At 42.2% G+C, this 12,408-nt stretch overlaps 1 protein-coding gene across 11 annotated transcripts in view; it reads right to left on the reverse strand.

Moving 5' to 3' along the window:
- The window catches only part of MDGA2 (MAM domain containing glycosylphosphatidylinositol anchor 2), a 632,812-nt gene that overhangs the window by 28,636 nt on the left and 591,768 nt on the right, over positions 1 to 12,408 (reverse strand). For 9 of the 11 annotated variants that reach the window (XM_039537889.1, XM_039537890.1, XM_039537888.1 and 6 more), the window contains exon 12: positions 11,554 to 11,574. The exons of the other annotated variants lie outside the window; for them this stretch is intronic. In XM_039537889.1, coding sequence (XP_039393823.1) covers positions 11,554 to 11,574 — 21 coding nt within the window. The remainder of the gene's footprint in view (positions 1 to 11,553; positions 11,575 to 12,408) is intronic. 11 annotated transcript variants of the gene reach the window in all.

The raw sequence follows: 12,408 nt of genomic DNA on the forward strand, positions 1-12,408 counted from the left end.
AGAGTCATTTTCTCATGTGCTTGCTGGCACAACAGCTATTTTGATAAGCTCTACATAGGACTACTCAGGGATGTTAAGTCGAGCAGGTGTCTAAATGTTTGCAGGTTTGGGAGTTTAAATATGTAATATATCCACTCAGGTCAGTGATGTTGTATTGTGTCAGTGAGATCAGCATACAGGCTAGGTTTGGGTAAGGATCCCAAAGAATGGAGGCCACCCTGAAGCTGATCTGAAATCATCTAATACTCAAGACTGAAAAATGAAGCTTGAAATTTCATCCCAATCCCATGGCCATTTTGAGAGATTTTTCTGGTTCTTCCTCATCCCGTTTCTGATTAGGCTAGGAGGACAGTAAGAAACGTGTCTACTTCATAGTACTGAGCGTGAAATATTCCCCTACAAAACCAGGTTATCCCAGACACACACGTCTACTCCCTCAGTACAATGATCAGTTTTACTTCTTTTCTCAGATAAATCCACTGAGCTGAGTAGAGTTGTCACCATTTGACTGTAAGAATCAAGTTAACTAAAGCACAAACCCTCAGTTGATCTGAAAGGATTGTTCACCATCAGTATGACTGAGAGTCAACTGTTCATTTGTTTAATTATGAAACCCTCCCCCCACATCATTTTGGAATCTAATTTAATGGAAAACTTGTAATATACACAATCGTTAAATACATGAGCACTGTCACAACCACAGTAGAGAAGAAATCTGAAAAACAGTTACACACTCTGTGGAATCCAATAACCCGAATAATGATGCATGTGAACTGATGCAGATTAGCATCTGCTGCTTTATTTCCTAGCTCACAAAAGAGTACACAGTGACACTGACAAAGCTCATGAAAGAAGCAGTGCAGTGCGATGCAGATGAAGGACTATGAATAAAATAGAAGCTGAGCGTGTCACCTTTAGAAAAGTTTCCACCACCTGATGGCCGTTCAGTAGCCATGTCTACACTTGACGCCAATGCAATCAATGCAGCAGCATCAATTTAGTGGGTCTGGTGAAGACATGCTAAGTTGATGAGAGAGTGCTCTCCCGTCGACATGTACATGTACACTGGGCTCCCCTCCACTTAGACAAGTCCTTACTGTAGCTTCCAAGGTGCTTAGCTGCCTAGGAATATGACGGATGGATGGAAACTGCAGCCTCTGATCCTTGTTTATATTGTGCTCAAAGGACAGGGTATTGCTAGCAGGTGCCTTGGAGGACCGGGGTGGGACTGGCAACACTTCCACTAAGATCCCCACTACAAAACCTGCAGGACACGCTAATGCTATAGAACAAGTTAATTCAGATCAATTTGGCATTAATTTGCATTGGCTCCTCCCACAAACCCTCCCTTGAGGTGATTCAAGGGGCAGTTGTGGTTCAAGGGGTGTCCTGACAACAGGACTCATGCTGATGAGGGGCTTGAGAGAGCTAAAAGTGGCCCCCTTTCACCTGCCCAAACATCCAAGCAGATCTTAGACAAGCCACAGGCTTTGTGGTCCCAACCCACTGCCACTTGTGGGGGCTGGCGTGGGAGCCCTCTCCCCTCTCTACTGACCCAAAGCGTTGCATTAATAGCAAGCTCGGAGGATGGAAACTCGGAGTCATCAGTATCTTACGCGCGCTGCTCCTGCACAGAGTGACACAATTCAAGGATGAAATATTGCTTCCGTGACAGCTAACCAGAGTGGAGAATGAGTAAAATCTGATTCAGCTCCAACAACAAACTGAGTTAAACCCAAAGTCAGCCTCACCGTCTGACTTGCCATTTCTAACTCTGCGGCAGTAGTTTAAAGGCTACATTTGCACTTTGAAGCAGGCTGCAGAAGGTTCATTTAGAAATTCCACATCAGCAGATGAAAAGCCTTTTTCTTTTGAGTGAGCAAAAAAATGATCAGGCCCAATGAAAAAGTAGGCACAAGTTTGCCATTTATTTAACACAGCGTCAGCTGCTAATGGGATTCAAGCATTTGGAATAAATTGGAAAGGGCTGGTGCCAAATATTTTTGGCGCTATATACATATAAACAAATAGACAAAAGTATAAACATGAAAATAACTTGAGAGATCAGATCTGTACATTTCCTGTCTGAGAATTCAAGAGGTTTTGAACAGATCTTCACTGTCCTTTATTCATCCATGAAATAGGTATATCATGAGTGCTGGCAGTCTGTGCTTCCCCACACAATCCTGTCTGGCTGAGATGCCCCAGCTCATGATAAGTTGGATAGGTCTTTAGGTGCATTCAAATTTTGTCCTATCTTCTAAGTGCATCAATAAGGGAACCATTTAGCACTATAGCCTGAGATTAATTTAGGTTGCAAAGTGCACCTGTCACAAAGAACAGGCTATTTGGTGCTAATTAAGAACATGAGATTGGTGAAAAACACACAAACTTTATGCGCTTGACTTAATACAAACGACTATAATTGAAATAATAGAAAAAAACAAATCCAGAAGTGTAAGAATAAGAGAAGTGCAGAAGTTTCCTGCATTGTTCATACTTACAGTTTTACACTACGCATACCTACAACCTTGCAGAGACCGTTAGAATCAAAGATGGAAGAACCAGTCGGTGGAGCACACCACAAGAGAGATGACGGTTTTGGATGTCACCTCCACTGTCATTCCACATCTCCCCACTAGGGCTAGGTTTGACAAACTTTTATACACCTTTCTCCATTCCACCCACATACATCTGAGGCCCTATCTGATTAAGTCTCAGCCCTTATTCATAGCGAGTATTCCAGGAGACCAGCGTTACGTTCCACCTGTCTACATGTGTTATTTCAGTTGACCATAGTCATATTTCCAACAGGTAAGCCAGCCACTCACATCAGTCCCATTCCCAACAGTTTTGGTATGTCAATGTGGTTACCGCTTATTGCAAAAAGCCCCTAAGATGCTACCATCTGTTTGTGGTTTACCTGTTTACCATAAAATGCATTGCTAAACTGTTACAAGACACACACTACTAAAATTTACAACCTCCAGCCCCAGGACCTCACTGGGCAGGGCCCCATAAATGGAAACGCTGGGATCAAGACACCTCAGGCTCCTGCGTCTCTGTTTACCACACCCCATGCTGCCTTTGGTGTGGGGAATGTGCAGCTGTTATGTATCATTTCATAACCTTCGTTCAGGGAATAATACCATGCTGACAAACGTATGCCTAACACACCTTAGTAGGCCTCAGCATATTCCAAGCCTCACTTAACATGAATATTCATACTTTACATCCTCCTATTTGCGTCTCAGCCATATTGGCTTCACTCACAATTATTAGAAGCACTTTTGCAATACGTAAATATTAAGCTGGCCTGATAATTCAGGATCAGGTCATGGGCCTCTGGTCAACAGCACCAATATGGTGGTGGCTTTTATTTTACAAGCACATGGCAATTTAGGAACTGGATTGAGGCCATTAATTAATTTTACTGCTAATCAGAGCCAAATGTGAAAAAGCATCCTCAAGATAAAATGCTCTGCATGCTATCATTAATCCCTCAGGTCATCCATTCCCCTATAAAACCCAGATTTAAATATGAATATTTATACTTGAATATCTTATTGAGACATAACTTCTGTTCACATTAATGGGAGCTACATACATGTATCATAACAACAGATTCTTAGTGGTCATTATAAACTCACAAAAGAAAGAGAATACAGATTTAAGGCTAAATCTCAGTCTTTAACCCACTGGAAAATGCTCATTTAGCTATTTCAGAAGTCTCATAATATGGAATAAATTTATGCCATTTGCATGCTGCAGAATTTATGCATGAAGGGAATGATTCTGGTCTCACACAAACCAGTTTTATCCAGGGCGAATCCACTGACTACTCTTGATTTACACAGAATCAGGCCCATCAAGTTAAATTAAAGGGCAGAATTTCCTGGGTTTTAAATCAGTTCTTAGTTGCCTATGAACACAGGTTTTTGGTGGTTTATTTATACAGACAGACGGCATCTTTAAATTGACACTTGTGAGATAAATAAGATGAGAATCTAGAAAACAAAGATGATGTGGGTAATGGAATACAGAATCTTTTATCTCTAGTTTACTGGTTTGAATCCATCTAAAGGATGAAGACCTGGCCCAACTGAAGTCAGTGAGAATTTTGTCATTGACTTCAGTAGGGCCAGGCTTTTTGCCCCAGATATTATTGACCTAAAGTTGTTACCACCTGATGGCCGTTCAGTAGCCATGTCTACACTACTCTTGATGCCAATGTGATCGATGTAGCAGCATCGATTTAGTGGGTCTGGTGAAGACATGCTAAGTCGATGAGAGAGCACGCTCCTGTCGACATCTTTAATCCACCTCAACTAGAGGCAGAAGCTATGTCACCAGAGAGCGTCTCCCATCAACATGGCGTGGTGCGGACACTGCTGTAAGTCGAACTAAGGCACATCCACTTAAGTGATGTTACTTATGTAACTTAACTAGCGTAACTTAGATCGAATGACAGTATTAGTGTAGCCCAGGCCTCAGTAAAATAATTGGATGGGCTCACTCCAGTTCGTGATTGACATGTTTCCCCATCTTCACGGACAGCTGGAAGCTGATCCTGACAGACCAAGGGCATGGGCATAGGTAGGGCAATGAGATACCCCAACTCACTGCTCAAAGTGATCCTTCTTACTAATGCAGCTCTGATGTTTCCCACATCAAAACTGTTCTGTAGACAGAGGACTTAATATCTAGGACTGTTAGTCTGGGTCCTTTAACTGAACAATAAATTTGCCAAGAAAGAAAAAAAGAAGGCAAGAACTTTTGAATTTTAAAATTGGAGACAAATGTCATTTAATGCACCTGGGATTGCTATTAAATATTTTCTTAATAAATTAAATATATATGTAGCCAATGAAGGGCTGATTAAATGCCCATTAAAGTAAATGGGAGTCTTTCCATTCTGCCCTAATTATTAACACACTACATGGGATCATCAGCGAGCATGTTTAAAGTGTTGAGTCATCTACAATAGAACCTCAGAGTTACGAACAGCAGAGTTATTAACTGACCGGTCAACCACACACCTCATTTGGACCGGAAGTATGCAATCAGGCAGCAGAAGAGACATTAAAAAAAAAAGCAAATGCAGTACAAGTGTACAGTACAGTACAAGCAAATACAGTGTTAAATGTAAACTACTAAAAAAAATAAAAGGAAAGTTTTAAAAAAGATTTGACAAGGTAAAGAAACTGTTTCTGTGCTTGTTTCTTTTAAATTAAGATGGTTAAAAGCATTTTTCTTATGCATAGTAAAGTTTCAAAGCTGTATTAAGTCAATGTTCAGTTGAAAACTTTTCATAGAACAACCATAATGTTTTGTTCAGAGTTAACAAACATTTCAGAATTACAAACAACCTCCATTCCTGAGGTTCTACTGTATTCTAGGCTGTTCTCAGTGGTGGCAGATGACAGAACAAGGAGTAATGGTCTCAAGTTGCAGTGGGGGAGGTCTAGGTTGGATATTAGGAAACACTATTTCACTAGGAGGATGGTGAAGCACTGGAATGGGTTACCTAGGAGGTGGTGGAATCTCTATCCTTAGAGGTTTTTAAGGCCCGGCTTGACAAAGCCCTGGCTGGGATGATTTAGTTGGGGTTGGTCCTGCTTTGAGCAGGGGGTTGGACTAGATGACCTCCTGAGGTCTCCTCCAACCCTAATCTGTGATTCTATGATTCTTGAACTTTAGAATCAGAGAAACTGTTCACAGTAGCTGAGAACCAGTTTTATTCCCACTGTAGTTGACTGATAGCAAGAATACTGATGGGACTGAAATATTTCCTTCTCTTTCCAGCTGCATTTCTGCACATCTGACTAAACACAATGTCTGGGCAATAAAAGGTATGTTTCTCATTGCCCGTAGCAGTTTACATCTTATGAGTCTGCCACAGGAGTCCCTAAAGCTCAACACACAGCCAAAATGCTTATTGAGATTTATTTTTGTCAAGTATCACTAGCGGGATATTTCATGAAATATTACCAACATAAGTAAATGTCTATGGATTTCAGCTTAGTAACATCCTTTTATAAAGCTAGTTTGCTTTGCCTTTGTTCTAGATAGAGTTATGTGTAGTGCTGGGGAGGAGCTGGTGGTCGTGGTATATGTAGGTACCAATGACCTAGACAAGGGTAGGAGAGATGTCCTGGAGGCCAAATTTAGGCTGCTAGGAAAGAGATTGAAATCCAGGACCTCTATGGTGGAATTCTCAGAAATGCTCCCAGTTCCACATGCAGGGCCAGGTAGGCAGGCAGAGCTTCAGAGTCTCAATGGGTGGATGAGACGATGGTGTAGAGAGGAAGGGTTTAGATTAATTAGGAACTGGGGAAACTTTTGGGATAGGGGGACCAGACTGCTGGCACTTAACATTAAAAAGGTTGCAGAACAGTTTTTAAACTAAGAGATGGGGGAAAGCCGACTGTTGCAGAGGAGCACGTGGATCGGACAGAGACTTCTCTTAGAGGAGAGTCTATTGATAGAGATTCTCTAGATTTTAGTCAGGAGGAGAGGATGGAACGGGATAATCTAGGGGCCAGATCAGATGAGAAACATTCACATAAAAAAGAATTGGATACATCAGAAAGGGGCAGACAAACAAACAGTGACAATTTTTTAAAGTGCTTGTATATAAATGCTAGAAGTGTAAATAATAAGATGGGTAAACTAGAGTGCCTCGTGATAAAGGAGGATATTGATATAATAGGCATCACAGAAACATGGTGGACTGAGGACAATCACTGGGACACAATCATTCCGGTGTACAAAATATATTGGAAGGACAGAACAGGCTTAACAACCATGCAAAAGAAGCAGTGAGAGATTAAAAAGGCATCTTTTAAAAAGTGGAAGTCAAATCCTAGTGAGGTAATAGAAAGGAGCATAAACACTGCCAAATTAAGTGTAAAAATGTAATAAGAAAAGCCAAAAAGGAGTTTGAGGAACAGCAAGCAAAAACTCAAAAGCTAATAACAAAATGTTTTTTAAGTACATCAGAAGCAGGAAGCCTGCTAAACAACCAGTGGGGCCCCTGGACAATCGAGATACAAAAGGAGCGCTTAAAGACGATAAAGCCATTGTGGAGAAATTAAATGGATTCTTTGCTTCAGTCTTCATGGCTGCGGATGTTAGGGAGATTCCCAAACCTGAGTCAGCTTTTGTAGGTGACAAATCTGAGGAATTGTCACAGACTGAGGTGTCACTAGAGGAGGTTTTGGAATTAATTGATAAAATCAACAGTAACAAGTCACTGGGACCAGATGGCATTTACCCAAGAGTTCTGAAAGAACTCAAATGTGAAAATGCGGAACTATTAAGTATGGTTTGTAACCTGTCCTTTAAATAGGCTTCTGTATCCAGTGTCTGGAAGTTAGCTAATGTAACGCCAATATTTAAAAAGGGCTCTAGAGGTGATCCCAGCAATTACAGACCAATAAGTCTAACGTCAGTACTGGGCAAATTAGTTGAAACAATAGTAAAGAATAAAATTGTCAGACACATAGAAGAATAAAAATTGTTGGGCAAAAGTGAACATGCTTTCTGTAAAGGGAATCGTGTCTTACTAATCTATTAGAGTTCTTTGAAGGGGTCAACATGTGGACAAGGGGGATCCAGTTGACATAGTGTACTTAGATTTCCAGAAAGCCTTTGACAAGGTCTCTCACCAAAGGCTCTTACGTAAATTAAGTTGTCATGGGATAAGCGGGAAGGTCCTTTCATGGATTGAGAACTGGTTAAAAGACAGGGAACAAAGGGTAGGAATAAATGGTAAATTCTCAGAATGGAGAGGGGTAACAAGTGGTATCCCCCAAGGGTCAGCCCTCGGACCAATCCTGTTCAACTTGTTCATAAATGATCTGGAGAAAGAGGTTTAAAAGTGAGGTGGCAAAGTTTGCAGATGATTCTAAACTGCTCAAGATAGTTAAGACCAAAGCAGACTGTGAAGAACTTCAAAAAGATCTCACAAAACTAAGCGATTGGGAAACAAAATGGCAAATTAAATTTAATGTGGATGAATGTAAAGTAATGCACACTGGAAGAAATAACCCCAACTATACATACAATATGATGGGGGTTAATTTAGCTACAACGAATCAGGAAAAAGATCTTGGAGTCGTCATGGATAGTTTTCTGAAGACTTCCCTGCAGTGTGCAGCAGCGGTCAAAAAAGCAAACAGGATGTTAGGAATCATTAAAAGGGGGACAGAAAATAAGACGGAGGGTATCGTATTGCCCTTATATAAATCCATGGTATGCCCACATCTTAAATCCTGAATACAGATGTAGTCTCCTCATGTCCAAAAAGATATACTGACATTAGAAAAGTTTCAGAGAAGGGCAACTAAAATGATTGGGGTTTGGAACGGGTCCCATATGAGGAGAGATTAAAGACGCTAGGACTTTTCAGCTTGGAAAAGAGGAGACTAAGGGGGGATATGATAGAGGTATATACAATCATGAGTGATGTAGAGAAAGTAAATAAGGAAAAGTTATTTACTTGTTCCTATAATACAAGAACTAGGGGCCACCAAATGAAATTAATGGGCAGCAGGTTTAAAACAAATAAAAGGAAGATCTTCTTCAGACAGAGCACAGTCAACTTGTGGAACTCCTTGCCTGAGGAGGTTATGAAGGCTAGGACTATAACAGCATTTAAAAGAGAACTGGATAAATTCATGGAGGTTAAGTCCGTTAATGGATATTAGCCAGGAGGGGTAAGGAAGGGTGTCCCTAGCCTCTGTTTGTCAGAGGGTGGAGATGGATGGCAGGAGAGAGATCACTTGATCATTGCCTGTTGGGTTCACTCCCTCTGGGGCATCTGGCATTGGCCAATGTCAGTAGACAGGATACTTGGCTAGATGGACCTTTGGGTCTGACCCAGTACGGCCATTCTTATGTTCTTATGAGAAACAGCAAGAAAGCTCTGCTTTCAGCTATTTGAGCATCTCATCCAATAAATGATCATAGTTTTTTTCAAAATCACAGTTATAAATAATGAGATATTCACTAAAGAGACTCAATGTCACAGCTAAATTTTCTCAGACCTGAAGAAGAGCTCTGTGTAAGCTAAAATGCTTGACTCCCTCACCAATTGAAATTGGTCCAATAAAAGATATCACCTCACCCACCTTGTCTCTCTAATATTCTGGGATCAAAATGGCTACACCACCACTGTATACATAGATATTGGATTCACTCATGAGGAGATAACTGGCTCTGTGGATATGAGGAAAGCGGTGGTCATGATATACCGTGACTTTAGCAAAACTTTTGATACGGTCTCCCACAGTATTCTTGCCAGCAAGTTAAAGAAGTAGGGATTGGATTAATAGACTACAAAGTGGATAGAAAGCTGGGTAGATCGTTGGATTCAACAGGTAGTGATCAACGGCTCAATGTCTAGTTGTCAGCTGGTATCAAGCAGAGTGCCCCAATGGAAGGTCCTGGGGCTGGTTCATTAATGATCTGGATGATGGGATGGATTACACCCTCAGCAAGTTCACGGATGACACTAAGATGGGGGAGAGGTAGATACGCTGGAGGGTAGGGATAGGGTCCAGAGTGACCTAGACAAATTGGAGGATTGGGCCAAAAGAAATCTGATGAGGTTCAACAAGGACAAGTGCAGAGTCCTGCACTTAGGATGGAAGAATCCCATGCACTGCTACAGACCAGGGACTGAATGGCTAAGCAGCAGTTCTGCAGAAAAGGACTTGGGGATTACAGTGGATGAGAAGCTGGATATGAGTCAACAGTGTGCCCTTGTTGCTAAGAAGGCTAATGGTATATTGGGCTGTATTAGTAGGAGCATTGCCAGCAGATCGAGGGAAGTGATTATTCCCCTCTATTCAGCACTGGTGACACCATATCTGGAGTATTGAGTCCAGTTTTGGGCACCCCACTACAGAAAGAATGTGGACAAATTGGAGAGTCCAGCAGAGGACATAAAAATTATTAGCGGGCTGGGGCACATGACTTATGAGGAGAGGCTGAGGGAACGGTCGTTATTTAGTCTGCAGAAGAGAAGAGTGAGGGGGGATTTGATAGCAGCCTTCAAATACCTGAAGGGGGGGTTCCAAAGAGGATGGAGCTCAGCTGATCTCAGTGGTGGCAGATGACAGAATAAGGAGCAATAGTCTCAAATTGCAGTGGGGGAGGTCTAGGATGGATATTAGGAAAAACTATTTCATTGGGAGGGTGGTGAAGCACTGGAATGGGTTACCTAGGGAGGTGGTGGAATCTTCATCCTTAGAGGTTTTTAAGGTCCGGCTTGACAAAGCCCTGGCTGGGATGATTTAGTTGTGATTGGTCCTGCTTTGAGCAAGGGGTTGGACTAGATGACCTCCTGGAGTCTTTTCCAACCCTAATCTTCTATGATTCTATGATATTCACTGTGCCTTCCACCCTATCTCCTCCAGCTCATTGAAAACAACCTTTCTTGTGTTTTTACAACACATCTGAACTCAGAGGTGTGTGAAGATGAGAATGAATAGAAAGGAAAGGTTAACCAACAAAAGTATAACTGGATTCGAAAAAGAATTTTATATGTTCACAGAGGACAGGTCCATCAATGGCTATTAGCCAAGATGGTCAGGTATTCCTAAACCTCTGACTGCCAGAAGCTGGGACTTGACGATGGGATGGATCACTCAATAAATTGCTCTGTTTTATTTATTCCCTCTGAAGCATCTGGCCCCTGAGCACTGTTGGAAGAGAGGATATTGGTCTAGATGGACCATTGGTCTGATCCAAAATAAGCATTCTTATGTTCAATACAGTAGTTTACAGAACCTCAGTAATGATTCAGGTTCACTCTCTGGTGATAGGTCTGGTTGGTTCTTATTTTATTTGAACCAGTTTGCCCTTCCCTAGTGCAAGTGTACACGTTCCCATAGCAACGCACCTAATCACTATGGCATGGAGCAATAGCTTCTCTCTCTTATCAATCCTGGAAGTAGGTGTATGCAGATGAGGTTCTGACCAGAATCAGAACTGTGAAAACATCATGACCAATACAATGGTGTTTCTGGTCCAACAGAAGAGGAAGTTTTAATAATCTTAGAAGAGTGTCTTTTCTTTCAAGATTATTAGCCTAATTTTGCAAACCCAGGAAGTTTGGATGTGGAGCTACATACTCAAGTATTTATGTATTTGTGCAAATTACACTGAGGAATCCATAGCTTCACCCACTCATTTACATTCACTTTCTCCTTTCGTTGTTAATCAAGGACCATTTGGAGGACCTTTGAAAGCATATGCGCCTTTTCCTTAGGGATTATTCATTGGTTTCGGACACAGGGGAAGGGGTACGTCCAGCAGCCGCAATCTTCTCTTGATCTGAGTACTATCTGTTTAGCAACTGGAAATTAAAAAAAGTTCCAGTCTCCCACTGCAAGCGAGTGCAGTCCTGTGTGACAGACTTAAAATGGACCTTATGGAATCCATGGACTATAGCTGAAAATGAAACGCTGCATAACCATGAAGCAACAATTAATGCAAAGCTAATTCTTCCAATGATGAAGTGCAGCAAAGGATAAAAATACTTACTTAAGTGAGGATTGACTGGAGCTGGAAGAAAGACAGAAAAGAACACATTTAGTGTCATTTGAAAGCCTTTTTAAAAGCAGTTCTCTACTCATCCTACATCTTCCCCTGGGGGCCATCTGAGAACGCTGATGATTGCACACGGTGAGGGTCAGCACCACAGCCACCATCCTGCTCTTTAACTATCTAAAGACATCGGCATGGAGTAATGGGAGACAGCCCGTCTTTCCAGGGATGAGCATGCTCTTCCACAGCGCACACAGTCAGGCATCAAACCTAGACCCTCACATCTATTTTAAGGAAGAAAGCTGTGGTCCAGCTAACAGCAGGCTGATGTCCTATTGCTGAAGCCAACACATGATAGAAAATGGGTAAAATTGAGCGTGCAGAGGGTTCACATTAGACTCTGTTCATCCCTTAATGTGGGGTCCTAGCAGTGCACTGGATTACAGGGAATTTCACCTGTAACGAATCCATTCTCATGTGTTTAAAAATGCTGCCATGTGAAATGTCAACAGCCTAAATCACACTTCCCATCTTACACTGGTTCAGGTTTCTTTAAATGCAGGGTGCAAAGGGGGGGGGGTCAGGCTCCCCCCGGATGCTGACCAGAGCTGGGTGGCACAGCAGCAGAGCCCCTTCCCGGCAGGCATGATGGAGGGGCAGCCAGGGCTGGTATTGCAACCCTGTGTGCTCCCCTCACACACTTTGCAGTCCTTTAAGTGCCATGGGCAACAGGCACCCCCAGCCTCTGGGAGGAGTGGAGCAGGGAGCACTGGGCATCCCAGCCTCCAGGAGGGTTCGGAAGATTGGATCTGGGCTTTTGATGCTTCCTGGGGAAGTGGAGACCAGATGGAG

The sequence above is a fragment of the Mauremys reevesii genome, linkage group 4 (genome assembly GCF_016161935.1).
Source record: "Mauremys reevesii isolate NIE-2019 linkage group 4, ASM1616193v1, whole genome shotgun sequence".
Lineage (NCBI taxonomy): Eukaryota > Metazoa > Chordata > Testudines > Geoemydidae > Mauremys > Mauremys reevesii.